The sequence below is a fragment of the Danio aesculapii genome, chromosome 3 (genome assembly GCF_903798145.1).
Source record: "Danio aesculapii chromosome 3, fDanAes4.1, whole genome shotgun sequence".
Lineage (NCBI taxonomy): Eukaryota > Metazoa > Chordata > Actinopteri > Cypriniformes > Danionidae > Danio > Danio aesculapii.
The window spans coordinates 31,813,231-31,840,456 of NC_079437.1; the positions used below are offsets into that span (position 1 = coordinate 31,813,231).

At 34.8% G+C, this 27,226-nt stretch overlaps 2 protein-coding genes and 1 long non-coding RNA gene across 4 annotated transcripts; 1 reads left to right on the forward strand and 2 right to left on the reverse strand.

Moving 5' to 3' along the window:
• The first annotated feature begins 3,026 nt into the window (after positions 1–3,026).
• bcl2l12 (BCL2 like 12) lies at positions 3,027–15,495 on the forward strand. 2 transcript variants are annotated; one of them, XM_056453698.1, is made up of 8 exons: positions 3,027–3,173; positions 7,233–7,407; positions 10,263–10,521; positions 11,950–12,169; positions 12,653–12,769; positions 12,921–12,994; positions 14,870–15,127; positions 15,241–15,495. In XM_056453698.1, the coding sequence occupies exons 2-8, from the start codon at positions 7,235–7,237 to the stop codon at positions 15,298–15,300; spliced, it is 1,161 nt and encodes a 386-aa protein (XP_056309673.1). In that variant the 5' UTR covers positions 3,027–3,173; positions 7,233–7,234; the 3' UTR covers positions 15,301–15,495. The 2 variants fall into 2 exon arrangements, with proteins under 2 accessions (XP_056309673.1, XP_056309671.1); XM_056453696.1 differs by lacking the exon at positions 3,027–3,173 and adding an exon at positions 4,141–4,485.
• Positions 3,148–4,100, reverse strand: LOC130221299 (uncharacterized). Its single transcript, XR_008836274.1, has 3 exons — positions 4,035–4,100; positions 3,717–3,842; positions 3,148–3,641 (listed from the first exon to the last, which is right to left on the reverse strand). It is a non-coding gene; the product is annotated as an uncharacterized LOC130221299 (long non-coding RNA).
• A 1,408-nt stretch (positions 15,496–16,903) lies between the features above and the next one.
• Positions 16,904–26,820, reverse strand: tspan4b (tetraspanin 4b). Its single transcript, XM_056453708.1, has 8 exons — positions 26,281–26,820; positions 25,033–25,102; positions 22,092–22,283; positions 19,701–19,775; positions 19,497–19,592; positions 19,309–19,422; positions 17,414–17,497; positions 16,904–17,328 (listed from the first exon to the last, which is right to left on the reverse strand). Exons 2-8 carry the CDS (start codon positions 25,099–25,101, stop codon positions 17,260–17,262), a joined length of 699 nt encoding a protein of 232 aa, XP_056309683.1. The 5' UTR covers position 25,102; positions 26,281–26,820; the 3' UTR covers positions 16,904–17,259.
• Between the last annotated feature and the right edge of the window lie 406 nt (positions 26,821–27,226).

The following is a 27,226-nucleotide window of genomic DNA, read 5'->3' on the forward strand; positions in this document are numbered from 1 at the left end:
AGAGTAACCGTAAGACGGTTCACAAGCGGCCGTTTGGGTTGTGTTTACTTATTACTGTCACTGAACAGTAGCATTTCCTGCCTGTGTGCTGGTGGATTTCCTGTTTTTGTTACTTAGTTTACCACACCCATTGAAAATAATGTTCTGACAGCGTTATTCTCACAGGGACTCGAACGCAGACAGCACGGGAGTTAAGAATAACTTTTATGTCATAGATGTTTTTATCTTGCATACCAGAACACATATGTAGGAAGAAAATGGCCACTTTGTTACATTTTTATTTGTCGCCAAAGATAAACTAAAGTTTGTCCTTGGATTATCTTTTATTACAATAGTCCTGCTCCGGAAACTGAAACGGATACACTAACAAATCTGACTCTGCCCATATCTAAGATTTATCCTCCATGTTTCCGCTGTGCGCTACATTTGATGAGTATAATTAAGGCCGATGTTAACGAGCTGTGGAGACAGAGAGGGAAAAGCACGCAAAATCCTCTCTTTGAGCAGAGGTCACTGTAATAGTCACGTCTCTTTTATTCCCACAAGGCCTCCAGTCCCCAAATCATAGCATGCTTTATCTAGTCTGTGAGAACATGGGGGTCTCCTCCCTTCGAAATCATCGCTCCATCTCTACCCCTCCCTCTATCTGTTCATCTCTTGCCCTCTGCACACAGTTGTGGCCTATGGTTCTCAAGTGGATAAACACTTCCTCTGTTTCTCATGCAAACGTTTCTGGAACAGCTGAATGTGACAGTTTTACTGTTGTTTTTTTAAAAATATATTCCAGAATCAGTGCATATTAAGATCAATTCAATTCATGTTTATTCAGGGTATCTGCGGGGTCTTAAAAAGTCTTAAATCCACAAAAATATTATGTTATAGGTCTTAAATCTTGTCCATGTAAAGCTATACCCAATTGGGCCAACACCCATCCAATCACTAACAATATATTTCAATAAAAGTTAAAAAATATATATATTTATTAACTCTATTTACTTATTAATGTGGTTTAATTATCTTCCTCACAATAACGTTTTTTTTTAAGGTTTTAACATTTATTCTTGTGTAAGAAATTTCATTTATTATGGTCTTAAAATGGTCTTTAAAAGTCTTAAATTTGACTTGATAAAACCTGTAGAAACCCTGTTATTTCTATTTCACTTTTACAATGTAGATTGTAGCAGCTTAACATAGAAGGTCTTGTAAATTGAAACTGTCAGTCCAGTTTTCAAAGTTCAAGTTCAGTTTAGTTCAGTTTAGTGTGATTTAGTTATCACTGCTGGAAGTACAAACACTGAAGAGCAAATCCAAGCTCGAATGATGGTGTTTGAGGCAAATAAACATCCCAAAAAAACATATATTTCAATTTGTGTAAAAATAAAGGTCACAATCTATAACTGCTAAAATACTTTCTGTTTAATACAGTTGCAGGACGTAAACTAAATACACTCTACACTACTAATATACTATACTAATGATGGACAGAACTTTCAAATAACAGCATTAATTTGAAATAAATAATATTTTGTAACATTGGAAATATCTTTGTGGTCACTTTTGATTGAGTTAATGAATCCTTGCTGAATATAAGAGTATTTTACTTGTATTATACTGTAAAGGTATTCAACAGTTTGCAGTACTGGTCAAAGGTTTGGGGTCAGTTTTTATTTTTCATGTTTTTTAAAGGAAATGTATCTGTTCATCATTTATTAAATGCAAAAAAGTTAAATTATAAAATACTATTAAATATTTATTTATTACATATTGTGCGTAGTTTCAAATGAAATGATCTCTCCAGCCAGTATTGCTTTTACTAACATGACCATTAATTATATTAATAATAATAATTAATATTAGAGTGATTTTTTAAAGATTATGTGACACTGAAGACTAGAGAAATGAAGCTGAAAATTCATCTTTAAAATAACTGGAATAAATTATTAAATTAAATGATAAACTACTTTTGAGCAGTTATTTTATAGTGCAAAAACATTTCACAATTTTACATTTACAATACTGTACTATACTGTACTTTTTGATTAAATAAATGCAGACTTGGTGAGCAGGAGAAGCTTATTTTAAAACATTTAAAAATCCTACTGACCCCAAACCTTGGACTGGTGGTGTATGTTAACATAATTTTAGTATTTTGAATTTTTTAATGTGTTTTAGTATTTTGGCATCTGTTCCAAGAAGATCCTTTAACATTTATAGAGACTTTCCAGAGGTTAATGGTAGAAGATTCGATTATTAAAATATTCTTCTCAGTAAAAACATTTTTTGAACCGTTCACTGAGTGGTTTATCTGCAAAAACAAAAATGCATAACAGCAAAAACATACTTTTGAAACCCTTCTTTTTAGATTCTATACAACTCTTGCATTGCAGTATAACACGTAAACCCTCTAAAATGACTGTGAAATCATTTACATCTCCGAATGCACATAATGTGAGTTATTGTATAAAATTATATGCTTCACATTTGTGCTGCATTTCACTTTTTTTTAATAAAGTGAGGGAGGGAATATTTTTAATATAACATGAAATTTTATAATAATAATTAAGTGATGAATGATGAATGCAGCCGACTTGTATTAAATGCAGTAAATTCTTTTAAAAACGAACTTCATGCACATATAAAATTTTAAATCTGCAAAATTTTGTGCATATACCTGTTGGTCTGACAAATAAAAGTAAACAGGCAAGTAACCACACACAATCGGTTTGATTTTTCTTAAACCATCCAATTGCATGAGAGAACAGAGAACAGTTTCAATCGATTCAATTTTGGAATATCAGCTAAATATCCACAATTAACTACCCCATTTAAAACTGTGCACCATATTTAGAGTTCACTGATCTTTGTGTGTGTGTGTGTGTCTGAGAGTTTTTGCTGGTTTCCTGTCACAGAGGAAGTGCCTCACCCAGCTGTGTTGCTCCCTATTGGCTCTTGGTCAGGAGAACAGTGATTTTGGGCTGATAGGGTGGCCGAGCGAGGGATAGATAGAGGGAGTGCGGAGTGGAGAGAGGGAGAAGCAGTCAGGACAGGTCAGAGGGGAGGCAGGAAGAAGAGAGTGCAGAGCTAAATAAAGACAGACAAGATGAAGAGAGCAAGTGAAGGAGGGTGCAGACTCGAGAGCAAATCATCTCAGCTAAAGAGGAAATCACTCTGAGGTAAGACATCAGAGAGCAGATGAAGCTTCACAGAAGGCTAAGCTGCACGGATGAGCAATATGATTGTTAAGAAAATGCTTGAGTGTTTGTCAATTTTGGATGACAAGGATGTTGCTGCTCAGAGGGTCTTTGTGGTAACTACAGATTTAATTTAAATTTCTGTGCTCTAAGTATGTCTGTAATTTCTAAATGATGAACATCATTGTGACTTTTGAAAATGTGTGGACTTTCCACGGTAATGTTTGCAAACTTTTATGCTTATTAATTTTACTAATAACTGACTTTTTCTGTCAGTGTTCATCCAGACAACTTGCTAGACTTCAGTTTAAATGTTACTATGCTAATTATCTGTCTTACAGTCCATCTCCGTCTCTCCCAATCCTTGTACCAGTGTCTGATTTACAGATGACGCTGGACGGGGTTTGGGGGGGGCTGAGGGAGGACAAATGCCTCTGATTTCCCTCTCATCTGTACAGAAAAAAGGTAGTTAGGAATATGTTGTTTATTTGTCTGAAAATAAACCCTATTTGGTGAAATACATACCTGAGTGATTTTGTTTTCTAGTTGTTTCAGTTTATTTCACTTTCATTTCTTCAGTTGTTGTTTTTCTGCATTTTTAGGTTCCCTTCATGTCCATTTAGTCATAAAGCATAAATGAGTCTTTAACATCTGCATGTGAACAACAGAAATTGATATTAGACAAACAAAGCCTAAACTTTAAAATGCTTGCATTAAAGTACAACAAAACTGCCAAAATGGCATACATTGAGTAAAATACCTGCTAAAATGTCGAGCACAATTAAATTTTTGTAAACAAATGGCTGGTATAACTGGACACATAAAAAACAAAAACTTGACTACCGTTTTAATAAACTGGAAGTCTGTCCTCTTTCCATCTGGAAAATGGCTTCGTCCGTCCTACTTGACGACGCATCAGCGGCTGACATGCGCAGTGAGGGCGCACAAGTGTGTCATTCCACAGGTTGGACACTGAAAAAGGTAGAAGCGAAACCAGTGGGTATCGACCGTGGACAATCTATAACACCGATATGAATAACCGGCGCAGACAGTTGGTTTGATTCATTGTAAGATCTGACCCACAGCTGAACGCTTCAATAACGTCGCGCATAACGGACTTTAATTCGTCTGAAGTTCGGCACAGTTCGCGGTTGGGTCGCGCGTGTATGTGTCTCTAGTTTTTAGTCTCTGTGTTTTTAATAAGACTGACTCTGTAGATGTGTTTGTTGTTTTCGGTTGTTTCGCGTCGCGACTCAGCTGATTCCATTGGACGTCGAGGTGACATTTACAACAGGTATGAACGAGTTCAGGTCTTTCACAAAACATAGTCTGTTTTCTTGTGACCCAGAATATTTACTGGAATACAGATATAAGTCGCTTCTTGTCTGTTTAAACTTTGTTAAAAATAATAATGCTAGCGTTAATTGTTCTTATTAGATGTTGAGATCATGAATCTAATGTTGCTGAATGAATGTAAACAAACAAACAAAATGGCTTACATTCATGTATTTATCTTAAATAATCAGTTTATTTTCCATTAAGACAATGATTCATACATTTGCACGCAAACTAGCCTACTAGTTAACAGCATACTAGTTCTTCACAAAGACATGTAGAAACAAAAACCTTTTTTTCAATTATATCAGGGCAGCATTAACACCTTGAAACTTAAATGATGTTACTTATTATGCTGGATCTTATTAACTTAAAGTTTTAAGGTGTTAATGCTGCCCTGATATAATAGAAAAAAAAAGGTTTTTGTTTCTACATGTCTTTGTGTAGAGTGTTAAAGCAAAGCAGGGAGCCACAGTCAACTGATAAATGATAAAGAGAAATTTTGATATGTTTTATCTGTTTTTGCAAGCATTGAATTAAACCATTACTTACTCATCACTTACTATCAATTAGCAATGAAAATATTCCTTGGTTTGTCATTATGTAAGAAGTGGCATTTAAGCCTGGTAGAGGATGTGTCATTGATCCGACAGTTTCGCAATGTAGAAAATTCCTCATTTGAACTAGGCTGTATATGTTAATGCAAGTAGTAAATGCATTACGACAGCAGAAGATAGATGAGGGTGTTTTCTCACTTCTGTCTGTGTGAAATCCACACTTGCATATCTTAAATGTAATCTGCTTAGTGTTTTTTATATTTATAGATTTAAATATTGGTTAAACATGTACTATCAGACCTTGTGTCAACCCTGATTTTATGATAAGTACAACTGAGGATACATTTCATTACTAAGGATTATCATTCCATGCGCAAAGTACAAATATTTAGCATTAGAATAAGCTCAATACAATATAAAAACATTTAAATATTGCTGGATTGATAATAATTGCAGTACGAAGGGGAAGACTAAGTGTTTCAGGCCAACATAATCAACAAATAAACACAAGACAACATTTCAAGATGCGAAACTGCCCTGCGACAGAGTTCTGTGCTTAATGAAGAATTTATATGGTTGAATGATTTGTAATAACCTGAAGAGTGGGTTGTGAACAATTGTTCTTAATGAATGAGAGGAATTCTAAGAATGAAAATATGCTTTACTACAAATGCCACTGCTTTTCTGATGATGATTAGGCTTAAAATACCAGGAAATAGATACGTTATGTTTACATGTCAAATATTAAAAGAGAGGTAAGGCCACAAGATGTTAGCCTTCTGTCTGGAGTGCGAGACTTTTCTCAGATAATAATTTGATAAAATTGCTATTAATATTTATATAACTTTTTAAGTGTTATTAATGTTAATACTGACTCAGCCGTTCTGTTTTAAGCAGTTTTTGACAATTTTGTCAAATAATTAAATGGCATAATCCAAGTAAAAGAGATTAAGTCTATGATTTATTTACATTAATGTGAGTATTTACATTTTAATTAGTCATGTTTATAATTAGAAAAAAATTATAGCAACAAGTGAAGCAAAAGTTTCTGATGTCTGAAAAGTACAAATAAAAAAAAAACAATTACCCCAATTATTGCAAAAATTTTGCATTTAAACAACAAGCAGCTGCCCAAACTACCCTATCTTTTTACTTGAAAATAACAAGACTCCACAAATCCATAAGCACAAATGTTTCCACATCTACTACATTATCTATCTATCTATCTATCTATCTATCTATCTATCTATCTATCTATCTATCTATCTATCTATCTATCTATCTATCTATCTATCTATCTATCTATCTATCTATCTAGCTGTCTGTCTAGCTGTCTAGCTGTCTGTCTAGCTGTCTGTCTGTCCTTCTATCCGCATGTCTGAATATTATATAATATAAATATAATATTATTTAGGTGTATATAAAGTTGTGCTGACCCAGTAATCTTCAAAAAAGAAGCCAACCAACAGTCTATTCTATGTGGTATTCTGACATCATTGCTGCCAAAGAGGAACCACTGTCTGTCACGTGTATGTATAGACATGCCATTTCAAAAAACATTTTTAGTACTGGTCTTATCAGTGACGATCAGGTGATTAAATGCATTAACTGGAGCAATGGTACAGTTGCATGCTGGTTTTATCAAAAAACGTACATGGAATGCACAATATATCAACACATAGAGTTAATATGCTGCTGGAAAAATAACACAAGGATTTAGAAATACTAGAAAATCATTATTTGATTTGATTTTTTTAATCTGTTGAAGTGCTGAGCTTGTCATTTATGAGGTTTTTGTGAATGGCTGTAATTGACATAGATAAAATATTTGAGGTAAATTGACTGGAATTTCCAGCTCTCTTTGATGTATGTTTGACAGAAAAATATGGTAAATGGCACTGTTGTTATACTTTCACTTCCTTCACATAACCACTATATACTGAAGTGTGGCTGTTGAAGTTACTCACTTCTCTTCAAATCTGATGGATCATTGGTTGTATTTTAATGCATGAAAAATTTTGACAGAAAATGTGAGGCTTTGGTTCAGTTTAAGCTGTGGAAAGGTTGGAATTCTGGAGTGGTGTTTTGTATTGTGTAATCTGAAAATGTCATATTTTAGGAGATTTAGTGCTCTCTCTCTCCATTTCAGAGATGGCAGATATGGTGGTCCAGCCCTCTTCACCTCCTTTATCCATCTCTCTCCTGGCGATCAAAGCAGAGACGCGGCTGGTTCTGAAGTCTTTCCTGCGTAATACTCTCGCAGTCGCTCCTGGAGAGAGACCTGGGAGAATAGGAGGAGAATATCATGACCCAAACAAATTCAGGTAACACACATAGTTCAAACAAATGCAGACCTAATATAAAACTCTAAAAGTAGTTTAAATAATACTTTCGAAATGATGAAAGAAATGGTAAAAATAGTGTATTTTATATTATTAAAGTCAATTCTATTTCAGAAGACACTGTTAATTCTATTTCATTTTAAAATTATTCGCTCAACTCGCAATTTCTCACAATTTTTTTAACAAAGTGAAACTGAAGACATTGTACAGTACATGGAAATATGTCCCTAATACATACTATTGCAGCGTGTTTCTTTGTGAAACTGAAATATAACAACTAAGTAGAAATATTTAAACAAACCCCAACAGTAAAAAATTATATAAAATACATTTCAACAAATTTCAATCATCACATATTTGAATTGATTTTAAAATTGGCTTATGGTTCGTCCTTACACGTTAATGTAACCAATACCTTTAATTCAGTTTAATTTAGTTTTTACTAGGGTTGCACGGTTTACCTGTACTTCGGTACCACTGCAACACTATAGCTCCAAAATACTGTACAAAAAAACAGTGGGATCCTCATTAATGGTTCTACTATATGATGGTGTAAAGTAGCTAATTACAAATTCTTAAATTACTGTAATTGAGTAGTTTTTTTAGTGTTAAAAATGTGTACTTTTACTCTCCCTTGATTACATTTTTAGTGCAGTATCTGTACTTTTACTCTACTACTGTCCTTCAACCTGCAGTCACTACTTTAATTTTACTTGTCTATGGGGACTAGAAAAATCAGTCCTGTGATTCCTGTCCAATCAAATCGCACATAGGAGTAAAGAGATAAATCGCATCATAATGAACTACCTGACGACATGGGCACTTTATAATTGCAGCAAACTGTTTGGAAGCATTAAAAGTGTCCTAGAAGATGTCCAAAACCTTTACACACATTGACCCAGAGACCCAATGTTTAGATGCATGTCACTGATGAGAAGATGACGGATGTTTACTGCATGATGATCAAAATGGCCTTAAACACCCAGCAGGCACAAGACCTTAACATAATGTCTGATTGAAGTTGCACCCCAACTTCATGGGGGCGTTGCATTTTGTTTAGAAATGAAAATCGTGTTGGCGTCAGAATCCAATGTCAGGTCGACGTCAGTGTTCAACCTAAAATCAACCAAATATCACCATCTAATAAATGACGTCTATCAGACGTTAGATTTTAATTGCCATACCTGATAAATAAATATCAGTATTTGTCGTCAATATGGCATTGGTTTAAGAATGATCGACATTGGATTTTGGTCACTTTCCAACACAACCTAAAATCAACCAAATATCTACGTCATTTGACATCAAAATAATGTTGTCCTTAGACGCTAGCTAGACATTGAATTTTGGTCACCTGACATCGAATTAAATCGAACGTAAAATAACGTCTTATGATGTTGTGTGTCTGTTGGGCAATAATTAAGGCACATAAAAATGTTACGTTTACACACATCGCCAAAATACATGTAAATGCATCAGCTTTTTACAGCGTAATATTCACTACTCTTGTTGAGTACTTTTAAAATGTCTACTTTTTAATCATACTTTGAGTAATATTACCAACAGATACTTTTACTCTACTTGCACTACATTTTTAGGCAAGTAATGGTACTTTTACTTGAGGATGAGTTTTCAGTACTCCTTCCACCACTGACTAAATGTTGCATGTGGAAAAGTTACTAAAATGCTCAAACATTTGTGTCCACAAATAATCAATAGACCATTTTATTTTACTTTCATTTTATCTGTCTGCATAAGGGTTGTAGTTTGTTGCAGTCATGAAAGATCATATGGCGTGATCAGTGATTTTTTTTTTTATAAAATTTTTTCTTCTTATTGCAATAACAACAAAAGAGTCACAGTATATACAAAAAAGCAGATAAAGTCTATACAAATGATGTGTTTTCAAAAATAAAGGAATTCTGAATTTAATTGAAGTATTATGACATATAAAATACGTCTAGCTTAAATTATGTGTTGCTGCACTTTGGGTAAGGGATTCATCAGAATAAACAGCAAAAATCTGCAAAAAATGTGGAAAAAATATTAAACAGCCTTTATTCATGACTAATCCTTAAAACTGCACCTACGCGTTTCGGCAAAAAGAACTGCCTTCATCAGAGTAACAGAGACTGGATTTTCCACATTTTTTAAATGCCTCGGACTGATTTTTGCTGTTTGTTATTTTTTTTTTTATATGTATTTTATATTTTTTTGACACTTTGAGAGTAAAAAGCATATAAAGGCACAACTAAAATGAATGTCCATGACTCTTAATCCACACACTGAGGTCTCAAGTAAAACAGCAAATCTGTGTAAGAAATGCAACAGTATTTTAACTATTTTATCAGTTATAAATCGTTGTGTGACAGGAATATTAGCTCCAGACTATTTTGAATGTACTCTGAACCATTTGTTAAAGGTGTGGAAATAAAGGTTATAATGTTGTAAATGATGTAAAATTTTCCTAAATCCTCAATGTATTGTCAGGAGCCCCAACAAGTATTAATTTTGTTTTAGTGTACAAGTTTTTTGACTGTCAAAGTGCCAGTAGCTATTGGCATGTTATGATTTTGCCAAGTACAATGCGATCCTGGATTAACATCTATCATTGATGTTACATAGATGGTAATTCAGGAACATGTCCTAGTTGGTGAAATCAGGTTGGCGTAGCCGTTGACATGCTTTGAACCACTGAGACCCACAGTTTTGGCTAAAAATGTTCTGGAGACATAATTATCTTGGATGGCATGAGAGCGAGTAAATTAACAGCAGACTTTCTCCTTAGCATGAAAGGAAAGACCCATGTTTCTTTTCCTCTCGCTTTCTTTTCTTAGTGCCTCATTGAAAGGGAGGATGAAGAAAGATGGTAATGGATGGGACTCTTTGGATGAGGAGATCAGTGCTGCAGAGGAGAAGAAACATGGAATTAAAAATTTAATCAAAAGAAGACTGAGACCCCGCTCATCCACCAGCCGTGGTAAGAAAAGCGGCAGTGCTGAACCGACACCAAACAACACCCTGGAGAAGCAGAAGCCGGCTCAGTCTGACAAGCCCTCAACAAATGGAGCACACAGTTTACCCAGGAAAACAGAGGTAACAAACCTGACCTCACCTGCTGCTGCAACATATACAGTTGAAGTCAGAATTATTAGCCCCCCCTCCCCTCCCAATTTCTGTTTAACGGAGAGAGGATTTTTCAACACATTTCTAAACATAATAGTTTTAATAACTCATTTCTACCAGGCATGATCAAACTGTCTAGACTAGATGTTGAATTGGACATTCTAGGTTGACTCATTTGTATTTACTGAATAACGAAGCACTACTTAAATGTAATTATTGCCAAGCTGCTCTTACCATGAAACATATTTTGTTGGAATGTGGAAGTTTGAATACCATTAGACAAAAATTTTATAAGGAGAGTCCTTTGATGGATATTTTTGAAAAGGTACCACCAGGAAGAATCTTAAATTATTTATCAAAAATGTAACTAAAAAATCATATTTAACTTTGAATATATTTTTGTGTGAATTTTATTATATATATTACTATATATTAGCCTAAATAACTTTTTATTGTAATATGAATTCGTTTTTATCATGTAATATTTTTATGTATATATATTTAGCCATGAAATAGCCATAAGTTGCTGATGTGGCAATAAAATAATAAATAAATAAAATAACAAATTTCTAGTAACTGATTTATTTTATCTTTACCATGATGACAGTAAATAATATTTGACGAGATATTTTTCAAGACACTTCTATACAGCTTAAAGTGACATTTAAAGGCTTAACTAGGTCAATTAGGTTAACTAGGCAGGTTAGGGTAATTAGGCAAGTTATTGTATAACGATGGTTTGTTCTGTAGACTATCGGAAAAAAATAATTAAAAACTGCTTTTATTCTAGCTTAAATAAAACAAATCAGACTTTCTCCAGAAGAAAAAATATTATTGTACATACTGTGAAAATTTCCTTGATCTGTTAAACATCATTTGGAAAATATTTAAAAAAGAAAAAAATTCAAAGGGGGGCTAAATTCTGACTTCAACTGTATGTGAACTGTATGAACTGTACTTATACTGTACTCATTTTTTAAACAATTTCTGCTGATTATCAGAACATCAAAACTAGGCTCTTACTCTACTGCTTACTCATACCCTGCTGTGCTTCTGCTTGGGCTCATGCTGGTGGTATAGTGTGGGCACCAAAATAAATATGCAGTGCTCACACATCCGATGTGAAACAGACAAAAGCATTATTAGCTGTATCTGAAGTGGTCAAACTTGCACTTGCATCATCTGGGACAAAAGCTCAAAGATAAACAAAGCAGAATTTATGATTTTAGCGTTGGGGCCAAAATCTTTTATTCAATTTGTTTTGGGGTTTTTTAGAGCGTGTGTTTGTTTGTTTGTTTGTTTGTTTGTTTGTTTGTTTCTTTAATTTTGTTTGTTTCTTTAGAGTGTGTGCTTTAAGATTGATTTACAAAAGTTGTTAATGAGAACATTTTCTTTTAGGAGGAAATATGCATTCCATCCTCGGCGTCTGAGGAGGAGGGTGACAAAAAGTCAGGGGGAAAAAATAAGAAAAAGAAGAAAAAAAGCACAATATCAGAGTTATTAAAAAAAGTATCATTTAAAAAAGAAGAGCCTCGTCCTCAACGCCCATCCAAACTGCCTGTAAATATCCATACAGACAGCCCAGAGCTTGATGAGAGCTTGATGGTCCACTCACCATGTAAGTTTCACACATAAAATGCACACTGTTTTAAAGGTATAGAAATTGACACATATTCGCAGGTTGCCTATATTTAATCAAAAAACATAAAAAATTGCTAGATTTGATTTATTGCTACTATTTAAAATAGTTGTTTTGCATTTGTTATTAGTTTAAAATCACATGTATTTCCACGATGGCAAAGCTGAGTTTTCAGCAATTATTACATCATCCTTTAGGAATGATCTTGATATGCTGATTTGTTGCTTTTCTTATTATTATGCACAATGTTTGTGATGCATTTTGTTCCAATAATCTTTTTTTTGTTGTTTATAAAAGCATTTATTTGATTTTTTTTTTTTTTTTTATTCAACATTACAAATGCCTTTACTGTCACTTTTAATTACTTAAAACTTTGGCGAAAAAAATTATTGTCCCAAACTTCAGAGTTGTGTATGTTTGTTTGTTTGTTTATGTGAACTGATGTGATGTAATGTTTTTTAGCTCATCCTCCCGCGTTTTATGATGATGTGGCAGAAACTCTGGACAGAATTGCACAAAAACACAGTGTGAAAAACAGATCCTCAGTTAAACCAATGCCTCTACCAAGTGCACCTAAAGGTACATTGTAAAGTCGATTTTCTTTCATATTTGTATTGACCCATGCAATCAATACCAAACTGAACCGTTGCATGAACAAACATTGCTGTCATCACAGAAGTTTAATGCTTTAACAATATCTCATTGTTGTTGCACTTCTTTTTGTTCACAGAGAATGACAAAGAGGCTATGGTTCAACAACTAGTTCAGATACTCACTTCAGAAGGGGACGCCATAAATGAGAAGGTAATGATGCTACATTTGAATTTGGCATTCATTCAAATGTTTCTATACCCCACTGAGATGTGGATTACATTAAATTCAAAACAGCTCCTTAAAGGAATATTTCACTCAGAAATCTAAATTGTGATTATCAGTGTTGGGGAAGCTACTTTAGAAAGTAATGCATTACAATATTGAGTTACTCCCACAAAAATGTAACTAGTTGCGTTACTTTTTATGGTAAGTAATGCATTACGTTACTTTTGTGTTACTTTTAATTACCTGGCTGAGGCTTGATCTCTTACAGAACCAGTTTTTTTTATTTTTGTTCTGTAATTAACAACACTCTGTATAACCTACAGTACACCTACATTTACCTAAAAACACATAAAAAAAGATTATTGAAAGTTTAAAGCAATGTGTTTGCTACTTTTGTACCATTTGCCTTTAGTAAAATCACTGTCCGTTGAGGCTCTAATACCCTTTTCTTTTCCCTAACCCTTTTCAAAATAATGAACACATTCTCTCCTTGACTACGTGATTCATTGTGACTAATTTTAATTCAGTAATTAATTTTTTTTAAAGCTCATTAATTAAACTAAAAAGTAACTCGCATTACATTTTCAAAAAAGTAGCTCGAATATTATTTCTTTTTTTTAAGTAATGCTTTACTTGTTACTTAGAAAAGTAATAGTATTACATAACTTGCATTACTTGTAATGCATTACCCCCAACAAGGGGCACAGTATGTAGTTTTCACCACTAGAGGACATGTATTCACAACTAACATAAGCGTAGTTTGATGATTGTGAAATCAGTTGCTATCTTCATTATATCCTACGGGACATAGATGATGAGCTGAAGCAATTGCTAATGAGATGCAAGTGTGGCGCTGTACAAAAGCAACAGATCTTTTATTATGCCACAGTCGACCGCTTTTTATCAACCGTTTTATCATGCTAAATACATTTTAGGGTTCTGTTATAATGGTACTCTGTGCAGTCTAATAAAACGCATATTAAAGCATCTGTGTTGTTTCCCTCTTTTCTAAAAAACTATTCTGGGAATGGAGGAGTATGATGTCATTAGCATGCCGGTAAAGGACACAGTCTGTGTCACGAGGTAAAATTAAGTATATAAATCAGTAAAAGTCAGTAACACTGTTCTAGTGGTTTTTGGATGTTTTCATGAGAACAGTCTTACATTCTTTTGTACATATTCATCTCACTTTGTTACACTCATTCATCTTGAATTGTACATAACCACTGCACATATACATTTGTAATTATGTTAATATTTATCTAGCAACCTTTAAATATATTAATCTATTGTAAATCTCTGATCATAGTTAATACATCCTGTATATAATGTTCATAGTACATCCATCTGTAAATATCACCCATAGTTTTTCTATAATTGCACTTTATAAGTTATGCCTATATACTGCACATGCTGCTATTGCACTCCTGGTTAGACCGAATCTGCATTGTCTCCATGTCTCCAATGTCTCCATGTCTCCAAACCTCAAAATGTTTTTTTTTCTTTTGTCAAACACAAAAGAAGATATTTTGAAGAGTGTTAGAAACTATTTACCTCCATAGTATTTTTTTCCTTCCCATGGAAACCAATGGCTACTGATTTCCAACATATCAACAACAGAAAACAGAAACCCCAAAATGTTTGGAAACACTTAAGAGCAAGTACATTTACAATAAACAGTTTCATTTTTGGGGCAGAGCCATCACTTATTATCACCTTATTAGCAAAACATATATAATAAATGTATTATTTCTTGTTTATGAATTTTTATAGTCATGAAAATCAGTTGTCTTTAGTTTCTATTTTATGTTTACTCTTGATAATCATTGTTTATCTTTCTAAATTGTTGTTTATTTTCAGATAAATGACAACCCCTTCCTGCGGTCCACCCTGACGCGCCTCTCCTACCCATCCTTTGCCAAATTGCTGGACATGTATGCCAGTCAGAGCGAAGACCCCCACGTCCCCCCGCCAGTCAGTCCAACACTACGGCGTCTGGCCATCACAATGGAAGCGTCTCGACGGGTCGTCACTGCCACTGGTGCTCATCGTCTGACAGGATATGCTGAACGTTACATGGAGAGCTTTGCACCTTGGCTACGGAGTCACGGAGGTTGGGTGAGCACATTTTAACTGTCTACTTGAATCTTTCTGTGTTTTGCACTTGCAAGTTTCCTCCAGACGGTGGCAGGGTTGTCAAGTTAATTCTTTTCATGTGTTTTCTTCTACAGGAGAACATAGCACAATTAGATGACAGTGTGATCAATCAGTCACATCTGGAGTACAATTGACCTCAGGAACTGACCCTTTATTACGAACTCTGGATCATGTAGCATGACCTCTGTGAGGCAAACAGACGAGCCAGCAAACTTGAGAAATGACACTACTTGATCATGATCTGCTAATGTATTTATTCTTTTGTATTTCAGATGTTTTTCATTTTTTTAATGTGCCGTTTTATACCAAAATACACAATCTCAATCATCCACTGTTGTTTTGCTTTCTTATTTGTTGTAATAATCTTATCAGACAGTAATATAGACAGTATATACAGTTAAAGCCCAAATTAATAGCCCTCCTGTCAAATTTTTATTCCTTTGTTTCCCAAGTGATGTTTAACAGACCAAGGATTTTCAATATTTCATAATTCAGTATTTCCTATAGTAGTTCTTCTTCTGGGAAACACATAATTGTTTTTTATTTTTGTTTTAAATTTAATTTTCACCTTTTATTTGGATAGAACAGTGGAGGACAGACAGAAAAGCATTGGGAACAGAGAGAGGGGAAGGATGGGCATAGGACCTCAGGGCGGGAATCGAACTTGGATCGCCCTGAGCACAATGGTGCTACATCAGGGTGTCCGCAGGGTCTTAAAAAGTATTAAAAGTTGATAAATCAATTGAGAAAATTAAGGCCTTTAAAAGGTATTAAAAAGTCTAAATCGCATTTTTACAAGGTCTTAAATTTTGTTCAAGCATTGTCCAAAGTGTTTGACTCCAAAAAAGCAGAAATATATATATTTTTCTCCTAATATTAACAATGACATGCTCGATCCATGTGATTAGTTTGGGCTGGGAAGCATCCAGTCAAGCTCCTCCGTCCGGGTGTAGCGAAACCGTAGAGTGAAACAGACGGCAAAATGGGAAAATGTAAGTTTGCGAACTCCTGGTTGAAGAAAGACGAGTTTAAAGGCGATGAGGTCTTAAAATATTGTCAGAAGGTCTTTAAAAAGTCTTAAAAAGGTATTGAAATTACCTGTAGGATTCCTGCATATACTCTGTATATGTTGGCGCACTTAACCACTAGGCTAACTTTTAAAACAATTTTAAGGTTAATGTTATTAGCCGCCTCCAGAAATAATTTGTGGCATAAAACCAGATTTTAATTATTTTGAAGGTATTTTAAGGTCAAATTATTAGCTTAAGAAATATTTTTTATTGTCTATTATTTTAATTGTGGGGGTCGCGGGACAATGTCAGGGTCGTATAATAAAATAATACATTTTATTAAACAATTAGAATTATCAGTGCAGTAGATTGATTTTATGGCACAAGGTTAAACTTTCCAACACCTTTATGGCACTCAAATACATTAAAAATAAATACAGACCACAACTGAACAACTGATATGCTCCTTCAACAGACATTTAACTGACTATAAGAAACTTTGCAAGTACATGTCAACTTACACTAACCCTAACCTAACAGTCTACTTATAATCTATTGAGAATTAGTTGGCATGTAAATGCAATGTAACTTAAATTTAACAGCTCATCAATATAGTGTGACCAAAATGACATTTTAAATCTATAATGTTTAAAAATGTGTTAAATCTTCACAGCACTTTAGGGAAATATTTTTAAAAGAATAAAAATTCCACAGGGGGCTAATCATACACAGGTAATGGGTTTAATATAACAAATCATCATATTTTAAACATGTACTGGAAATTCACTTTGATTGCAAGTTCATTGTGAGCAGTTATAAAAGGTATTTAACAAAGAGTGCAATAATACTAGAATTTACCTCATGTTCTACCTACAGTATACATTCAATGTATGTTCATGTGATCTTCATTAGTACAAATTAATTCTTTAGCCTCTTTTTTTTTTTTGTAAAGGTTCATTTCCCTAAGTGCAGCACTCTAACTTATGTTAATGTGCATATCTTGCCCAGTATCTCTAATAGGCCAGTTCTCTAGTAAGTCCACTTAAACATTCAGCATTTTATTTATTTTTTCATCAGCAGGGGTCAGTCCATGTATTTTTCTGCTCTGAGGATTTGGCAGTACATCAGCATGGAGAACACCAAAGCAAGAAACTGGAGGGAGAAAATGCAGTTGCATTATAGTCTGTGCAGTTAAAAAAAAAATCTGATTATACAGGAAACTTGAGATTGTAAATACCTGGACGATTCCAATGCAAACTCCAAAACCAAGCACTGAGGTGATGTTAGTCAGAAGCCACTCCTTGGCTTTCTCATAGCATGGCTGTTATATGTTTAAAAGGAAAAACACAATTTAGTCAGTAATCAAAAAATTTGATGTAAGTTAAAAAAATGTGTAATGTAACAATAAATCCAGTCTAATGTTGCACAGGTTTTAGCCTAAATAGCAAAATAATTATTGTAATTATTGGCTTCTATGCCAAAAATCTTTTATTCATTTTCTTTTCAGCCTAGTCCCTTTATTAATCTGAGGTCGCCACAGCAGAATGAACCACCAACTTATCCAGCATATGTTTTAAGCAGCGGATGCCCTTCTAGCTGCAACCCATCACTGGGAAACACCTATACACACTTAATCACACACATACACTAGGGCCAATTTAGCATACCCAATTCACCTGTACCACATGTCTTTGGACTTGTGGGGGAAACCGGAGCACCCGGAGGAAACCCACACGAACACGGGGAGAACAATGGCAAAAATCATTAGAATATAAAGTATAAAGATCAGGTTATATGAACATATTTTGTAAGTTTCCTACTGTAATTGCACCAAAACTTAAATGTAATTTACTCAGTATTTTGATTAATTTGAAATCTCAATTTCCAGATTTTCAAATAGTTGCTTCTCAGACAGATTTTATCCTATCAATCCTAACAAATGTATTATATAATATCCTAACAAACCATACATCAGGCTTATTTAATCAACTTTCAGATGACATACATTTCACTGAAAAAAGTAACTTGCTGCTTGTTTAAACTACTTATTTAAAATGAGTTGAAACAACACAATTCTTAAGGTTTTGGGGGGGACAACTTAATTGTTTTATGTTTAATACACTTAATTTTGTAAAAACAATTAAGTTAATTTCACTTTGTGTTGGGACAACATGAAGGAATTGTGTGGAACTCTCCAATTTGTTTTACAATGTTGAAGTCAGAATTATTAGCCCCACTGTTTATTTTTCCCCCAATTTCTGTTTAAAGGAGAGCAGATTTTTTTCAACACATTTCTAAACACAATAGTTTTAATAACTCATTTCTAATAACTGATTTATTTTATCTTTGCCATGATGACAGTAAATAATATTTTACAAGACATTTTTCAAGACACTTCAATACAGCTTAAAGTGACATTTAAAGGCTTAACTGGGTTAATTAGGGTAACTAGGCAGGTTAGGGTAATTAGGCAAGTTATTGCATAATGATGGTTTGTTCTGTAGACAGTCAAAAAAAAAAATAGCTTAAAGGGGCTAATAATTTTGACCTTAAAATGGTTTTTAAAAAAATGTAAAACTGCTTTCATTCTAGCCGAAATAAAACAAATAAGACTTTCTCCAGATGAAAAAATATTATCAGACATACTGTGAAAATTTCCGCGCTCTGGTTTTTTTTTTTTTTTTTTGGTCCAGGGTCAAAAAATGTAATTTTTACATTATATTTTACACAAAAATATGCTGTAGTTAATAGGTTTGGGGTTAGTACAATTTTAAAAATGTATTTAAAAGTCTCTTGCTCACTAAAGCTGTATACGTTTGATTAAAAATAAGTTCACAATATTACTATTTTTGTTATTTTTAATCAAACGTATTGAGCTAGTGAGCAAAAGAGACTTTTAAATACATTTTTAAAATTGTATAAAAGGAAAATGCTGCAAATAGGAATTATCCTGTGACAGTCATAAGAGGTTAAATATCTGATTGCATGTTTCAAGGACGCATATAACAGGGCATGTAGGGTTTGTTCTGGCTTTCATTTTACATTAAGCATGCGTTTGCAGTTACCAACAGTTGGTGTAATTGAGGAATGTGTGGTACTTAGTTGACCCCACAACCCCAAAAATGTTCTGACCTCTTCCCAGTGACGACAGTTTAAAGGATTGTTACTGCAGCAGGAATCAGGAAGTTTGCCATCGGTTGTTTTGTTGTGCCAGTCGGTGTGGTTGCTCACGCCACAGCACTTGAACTGAAGGAAACAGAATATGATTCACTTTGAATTGGGGGCCCTTCAGTTACGCCACTTTTATACATTCAACTCACAATCATCTGCATGTTGTCCCAGGATTTCTGCAGTTCTTTATTTTTGCTGTAGTCTTTCATTCCTTCTCTTAGGTCATCCTTGGCTTTTTTGTCCAGCTAAATGGACAAAACAGAGAGAGGAGCGGATAAACAGGAAGTAGAGGCAAAGTGTTTCCTGACAGGAAAGGCTGAAATGTTTCCAGGGCTCAGACGCTTGTCTCTTACCTCTTCGTGATACAAACTCAAAACCAAAATCAGCACAACTTCTGTCAGGACTAGAATCAAGAGGATCACAAAAAACTGAAAGAACAAGAAATGACTATTAGCACACATGAATGAAAGCAATTTTAAAAATAGACATGGTGTGTTCTGACAGGCACAGGAAGAAAATCACAGTTCTTCATCAAGTTCACTCGGCAGCAACGAGAATGAGCAGAAATTTTGGAGATTTTCCTTTAAAATTTTTCTCTGTAAAAGCCTATTTTTACTTCAAGAGTTCACACTTAGCTGATGATTGATTATAAAGCTTGTTTGTCATGCTGTCCTGGGAGAGAGCCCTGAGCTCATATGATCCTCGAGCCCAGGGCTCCCTCCCGTTTGCAAAGCGAGAGGAGAGTTTGAGCTTAGGTAGATCTCGAGAATTCCCCTGCTGTAGTAGCTAATGAACAGATAGTGATTGCTCTTAAGAGATAACTACTTACGAGAAGCATGTCTATGGTGCCAATTTGGATTAGTCAATTAACTTAAGTTGCATGTTTTTGGCTAGTGGGGGGAAACCCACATGAGCACGGGGAGAATGTGTAAACTCTGCACAGAAACATTGACTGGCTTGGTAAGGACTAGAACCAGTGACGTTCTTGCTATGCAACAGTGCTAACCACTGGGCCATCGTGGCACCCATCTAGGAAAGGAGTAGGGGTAGAAGGGGGGATTCTTCTAAACGAAGATAGCTGATATATGGAACTTAGAGTATTTATAGTGGCTTAGGAATCGTCAGATTGGTGAATCATAAATTAAATAATGCGGGACCAGCTGAAAGCGATCATAAGCACATGATCCTCTCGAAATTAGTTTATAAATAAACCTCACCGGTTTATTGTTTTTTCACTAAAGTTTCACAAGAGATCTTAGTCTTATTCTGTGCACATTTACCAAGATCAAATAAATGTTTAGATTTCAATTTGAAAAAAATGTATATGTATATTTTTTTAATGGAAAAACTACAATAAATGTTCAGAACTCTGCTGACACCATGATTGGCTCTCCTTTATGGCGATTAATAATTTCGCAATGGGGAACATCAACACACAAATAAATTAAGAGAAAAAAATATGCTTTTAATAATTACAGAAATACATACCATTCAAATCTTTGTGCTCAATAAGTTTGAAAAAAAAAAAAAAAATCATCTACACTGCCTTTAACTTACCATTTTAAATAAACAGTTTCTGTTTCATATACACTCACCGGCCACTTTATTAGGTACAACTGCTCGTTAACGCAAAATTCTAATCAGCCAATCACATGGCAGCAACTAAATGCATGTAGACATGTAGACATAGTAAAGACGATCTGCTGCAGCTCAAACTGGGCATCACGCATAGTGCCAGATGGGCTAGTCTGAGAATTTTAGAAACTGCTGATCTACTGGGATATTCATCCACAACCATCTCTAGGATTTACAGAGAATAGTCTGAAAAGGAGGAAATATCCAGTGAGCGGCAGTTCTGTGGGCGCAAATGCCTTGTTGTTGCAAGAGGTCAGAGGAGAATGGCCAGACTGAATTGAGCTGATAGAAAGGCAACAGTAACTCAAATATCCACTCGTTACAACTGAGGTGTGCAGAAGAGCATCTCTGAAAGCACAACATGTCCAACCTTGAGGCGGATGGGCTACAGCAGCAGAAGGCCACACCAGGGGCCACTCCTGTCAGTTAAGAACAGAAAACAATTCACACAGGCTCATCAAAACTGGACAATAGAAGATCGGAAAAACGTTGCCTGGTCTGATGAGTCTCCAACTGCATGATGCTATTATGTCAATACGGACCAAAATCTCTGAGGAATATTTCCAATACCTTGTTGAATATATGCCATGAATAAGGCAGTTCTGAAGGCAAAAGTGGGTCCAACCCAGTACTAGTAAGGTGTACCTAAAAAAGTGGCCGGTAAGTGTATATATAAATGTTATTTATTCCTGTAAAAAATAACAGTCATTACTCTAGTTTTCAGTGTCACATGATCCTAAAAAATCATAAACATAAAAAAATAAAGATGATCCTTGATGATCATCCTTCTGTTCAAACAAATTAGTTGGTATAATTTTAAATTATTTCATTTTGAATCTTACAAATTAATATACCATATGAAAAACTGGAGTCTGTAAATGTTTTTGAAAATAGGGAGGAAATACAGTATACAGTAATGTAGTAAAAACTACTCTGTTTCATGTGGCCTAAATTATAATTTATTACTGTGATAATAGTGTTGAATGCAGCACCATTACTCTAGTCTCCAGTGTTACATGATCTTTCAGAATCACAAACATCTAAGATGAAGATGATACTTAAATGTTTTCTTTGTTTTGCTGTTGTCAGTAAGCATGCAGGGACCGTACCGTCAACAACAGACACTTCTGCTCTTTCAGAGCACCTAGGCATCCCAGAAATCCTGTCACCATGGTAACGCCTCCAGCAACAAGCAGTAGGTTGGCGGCGGAGAGTGAAGGGAAGGACAGCGGTAGAGATGAAAACTCTGACTGTGTGAAGGCGAGCCAAACCCCAACACCAAATAAACCGCATCCTCCCAACTGCACAAACAACACAGGTAAAGGAAAATAACAGCTCATCATCCTCATATCAGGGACTTCCTGGCAGTGTTTTTAGAGGTTAGGTCAATCTAAAGGGCATGCGTAGGCCTACATGACCTTCATAAACTCTAACATAAACTTTACTTGTTGCTAAGCGAAACATGCAAACATTAAGCACATTTGGGATTTAAAATCAGCTCAAATGACAGTATGTTTATGTGAAATCAAGTATGACTGCCTAAAATCTGATCCAAAAAATCACATACTATATAGTGTTTATTAATAGTGTGCCAAGATGGCAGAGAACCTGAAAATGACAACAGATTACACTTATACTACGCGCAATATATTGGCATCCATGTTGATATTAGTCGATAAATTCTGTTTTTAAAATTAGCATTATGTGAATGATAACAAAATTAGGTAAGAAACACTACACATTTCTTAATAAACTAATTTTACAACTCCGCTAGAGTAAAACAGTTGAGTATTACCACGTTTAAATTCGTTCAGTCAATCTTCGCTCAAAAATGACCAATGAATTTCGAAGATTTTCTTATTTAAAGCTCATCTCTTCTGTAGTTACATAGTTACAACTCTTAGACTTTTATTCCAGAGTAATAATCAGAGAACTTTGCTGCCATACATGACTGCAGCAGGCGCAATGATATTACAAATGGCCTGAAAACAGGTATCCCCCTCACCGAGCCAGTTAATATCAGCATATTATTTCTGTTCCTGCTGTAGCCATGATACAGCAGCAAAGTTCCTTGATTATTACTCCAGAATGAGAGTACAGTAGTCATATTGACCTAGAAATAGCAACTTACTTTTCCATCGGTCTTACAACGTAGCTAAAGAAGAGTCAAGCTTTAAATTATCGAAACTCTTTTGTGAAATTTTTGAGCAAGATGCTAATGGTCTAATTGGATTCAACAATCTATGTTTAGTTAAGCTAAAAGTGCTCCTGCCAGACCTGAAGATCAGCTGAATGGATTCAAGAATGATAAAACTCAGTTGTTTAACTCTAGGGGAATTGTAAAATCAACATATTTGCAAAAAAAAGTGGAGTGTTCCTTTAAGCTGACAAATTATGTGGTATTTCTGATCGTTGAACCACTTCTCATGTTTGCTGCCAGCATTATGGTTTTGATTGCCACTTCTGTGATGTTGCTCAAAGTGGACGCATGCGTTACAAGAGCTAAGAGAGAGGATCGGATGAAAAGGAACATCCAACTTGCAATCACCTATAGCTGTAAATGTGAGGTAATGTAAGGGGCAGTAGAACATAAGCCATCTGATGTTTTGCCATCTCAAAACTTATAAAGATTATCAGTAGTTGTAAAAACTTTAGTTATTCTACAATATGCAATATGACTATGTTTATGATTACTTTTAAATTACCATTGACTTGTTTATCACATCAATCTGTACAATATCAATGTGTAATACAAAGAAACAAACTACTTTCCAGTCTTTGTAACAACATGCAGCATATTAAACAATACATTATGTTAGAGCTTCGCAAAATGTGGCTTCATGACTCAATAATAATTCAATCATAAATAAGTGAGATGGCACGGTGCCTCAGTGGTTACCACTGTCGCCTCACAGCAAGAAGGTCACTGGTTCGAGTCCCGGCTGGGCCAGTTGGCATTTCTGTGTGGAGTTTGCATGTTCTCTCTGTGTTGGCTTGGGTTTCCTCCGGGTGCTCCGGTTTCCCCCACAGTCCAAAGACATGCACTATAGGTGAATTGAATAAACTAAATTGAAAGTTGAAAGCTGGAAGGGCATCCGCTGTGTAAAATATATGCAAGATAAGTTGGCGGTTCATTCTGCAGTGGTGATCCCAGATTAATAAAGGGACTAAACCGAAGGAAAATGAATGAATGAATAAATAAGTGAAAAATGTTAATACAAATAATCTCTCATCTTTCAAAATCTCAGTGTTTCTTAACCATGTGCACATGTCTGACAAATGTAACTTTCTTAGTTTAAATAATATTGAATTATTATAAAAATATCTAAAGAAAAAAAATTAAGAAAAACACATATTAAGTACACAATCAGCATTCTGCTACTCTGCATGGATACCATATATTGTCATTAACCAATTTCTGACCAGTTCATCAACTTGATAAATGTAACCGTTTTATTTGAAAAGCAGAATTATTCTGCAAAATGTGTATTCATAACAAAAATAAAATTGCTCGGTTTCTCTAAACTGAATTCAGAACTGTTGAATTTATTCACAGTATGTAAGGCAAATACATCTGTAATTAAATTACCTAAAATGAACAGTAAAGTAAGTAAATCGTTATTTGTAGTTTTTTAGATGAAAGTAATTTAATTACTGTAAACAGTTACACCCAACACTGATTACAACCAGAAGATGGCGACAAGCAGCAGTGTGAATCTCGCTCAACTGATTCGATAAAAGTGATTCAGCTACTAGTTCAAGGATTCACACTCTTACAGAAAGAAATGTCACTTCTGACACCTGATCCTGGATTTAGTTTGGACTTCATTGGACTACTTTTGATGGCGGACCGAAAATAGAAGAGGTATTTGTGTGAGTTACTCAGAATCCTATTGTACAGAATTAGTGTCTAAAAGAAATAATAGGCTAACAGCATAATGGCGTATTTTATCCATCCACTCGTACGTGGTTTCATTAGTGATTAAATTCAGCTGAATGTCCTGCAATCTGCCAAACTGATTTTCGACAGAAGTGTAAAGCAAAACTAACCCAAAAGATGAGGTTGAAGACAAACATGAGGTACTTCACACAGCAGAGGCAACCTCGTGAGACAGACATTCTGCGTGAAAGAAAAGAAAACAGGACTAAATCAACATATGACGATATATAAACATATTGTGTGTGCATTTAACGTGTGTAAACTTTCACACTCTCCTGAAACGTTAGCATAGAGAGGAAGTGCTGTATCCAGACAGGAAGATCCACCCTTGTGTTGTGCTGCTGATAGCATTAACTAAAGCCATTATGTGCCCTGTCTGTAAAAAGGGCAGTCATGTACTCTTCTAGCTGAGAGAAAACTGGACATTTTAATTACACGTCCTACTTCATATTTCCATGAATGCAAGGCAACATAATAGTGGTTGGGGTTATTTTGACCTTTTTGTTCCACAGAATGTGGGCCACATATGACCACAAATTATACTATGGGTCAAAATGTAAACATTTAAGCCCCCTCAAAGTTAGACAGCATATGTATGTATGATCTTATCTCACTGAAATGCCAGTAATAGTTCTGAAAATTGGCACCATGTGTATGTGTGATTTAACATGTGAATGTTGAGATCACTTAGAAACCTAATTGTACCATCCCTGCAGGCACAGGATGTCAACATGACATCATATTGACGTTGTACCCCAATGTCGTGGGGACATTGGATTTTGTTTGGAAATGAAAATCAGGTTGACGTCAATCTCCAACCTAAAATCAACCAAATATCAACGTCTAATCATGTTACACCTTGACGTTGTGTGGACGTTACCACTATGACATCTATCAGACGTTGGATTTTGGTCACTTTCCAACACAACCTAAAATCAACCAGATATCAGCGCAATTTGATGTTGGTATTGGACGTCAAAATAACATAGACATTGAATTTTGATTACTTGACGTCATGACCTAAATCTAACCTAATATTAACATCTTATGATGTTGTGTGCCCACTGGGTTTAGTCTTATTTGTAAATGCTTAGAAAATAATTACATTAGCTTGAAGTGTGTGTTTTTATCGGCTCTTGTATTTCACAAAGTATTTTTCCCTCACCTAAATGTCAAACACAAACGATCCTCTAGTTCAGAAAATCTCAGGTTTGCATAAACTTATAAAAAGTGAATATCATTTGTCATCGTTTTCTCTTGTCTACTGATTTATGAAGTGATTCATAAACTATATTCAAATCTCTGTTTTTACTATTCCAGTATTTACATAAAATTTAATGCAGATATAGTTGCTTTACCTTGATTTAGATGGAGACAGATAAAAGGACTGACAGGCAATTCAAAAAACCTTCCCGAGTTGAGTTTTTACTTAGTCCTTAATGCAAAGCTTCTGGTATTGTCAGTTTGTTGTTTCGTTCTGATGAATTTCATAAGATCTTGCTTTATTTCTTCATCGACATTATCATCCACATCACAGAAGTGATTCCTCCAGTTCTCCTGGTAGTTAATAAGTCTTCATAAGGTGCAAAAAAACCGTAAAGCCTTCTTTGAAGTGATGAAATATCGGTCTTGGAGTTTTCGTGCTATACAAAATTCTTCACAAACTTTTTTCTTTGTTGTATAATTCATTCAGACTCCTGTCATTTATCTTCTGTAATCCTCTTGAAGTTCCAATATATATATATATATATTTTTTTTTTTTGGTAATACAAACAAAATCAGAGTGTTCGCCTGTTAGTCTCTTCTCTCAGACTTAATTGCTAATTCCTGGTTCTCCTTGGCATTCTATCGTTTCTATCAGCTATTTTCCTCCTTCTCTTGTTCCAAATAACTTCCAGATGTAGTTATCAGCCCTCCCCTCTCACTCTTTCCCTCTCTCCTCCTCCCGCTGGCCTCCAGAGAATCCATTCTTTTCCAAGACCCTCCTCTCCTCATTCTTTCTCCCTTCCCTTTTTTCTTTTGGTTTTGTCCAAACAATCCTGATGAATGTGGTCAACAGACACATTTGATGCTCTGCAGTCCTTGTGTGTCGTTCTGTTTAGTCTTTAGATCTTTAATTTATTAAACACATAAGTAACACTTTGTAGGTTACTTTTAGAAAGAAGTTATTTGTTATTAACATTTCCGTTGAAATCATTGATGTAGTGAGTTATAAGAGTAGGGACTTTCTTGAGTCTGCATATATGTTAATACACTATATTCACATAACTGTAGATGTGTGTATTTATATATACATGTGTGTGT

What these genes read in the sequence shown, in the direction of transcription:
- tspan4b (XM_056453708.1), bottom strand. Translation starts at nt 25,101, where the DNA reads ATGTCTGTCTCACGAGGTTGCCTCTGCTGTGTGAAGTACCTCATGTTT. An exon ending in AGAAGTGTCTGTTGTTGACG is followed by an intron (nt 19,776 to 22,091) that starts GTACGGTCCCTG and finishes TTGTTCTTTCAG; the next exon opens with TTTTTTGTGATCCTCTTGAT. An exon ending in GGGACAACATGCAGATGATT is followed by an intron (nt 19,423 to 19,496) that starts GTGAGTTGAATG and finishes TGTTTCCTTCAG; the next exon opens with TTCAAGTGCTGTGGCGTGAG.
- bcl2l12 (XM_056453698.1), top strand. Translation starts at nt 7,235, where the DNA reads ATGGCAGATATGGTGGTCCAGCCCTCTTCACCTCCTTTATCCATCTCT. An exon ending in CTTGATGGTCCACTCACCAT is followed by an intron (nt 12,170 to 12,652) that starts GTAAGTTTCACA and finishes AATGTTTTTTAG; the next exon opens with CTCATCCTCCCGCGTTTTAT. An exon ending in GGGACGCCATAAATGAGAAG is followed by an intron (nt 12,995 to 14,869) that starts GTAATGATGCTA and finishes GTTTATTTTCAG; the next exon opens with ATAAATGACAACCCCTTCCT.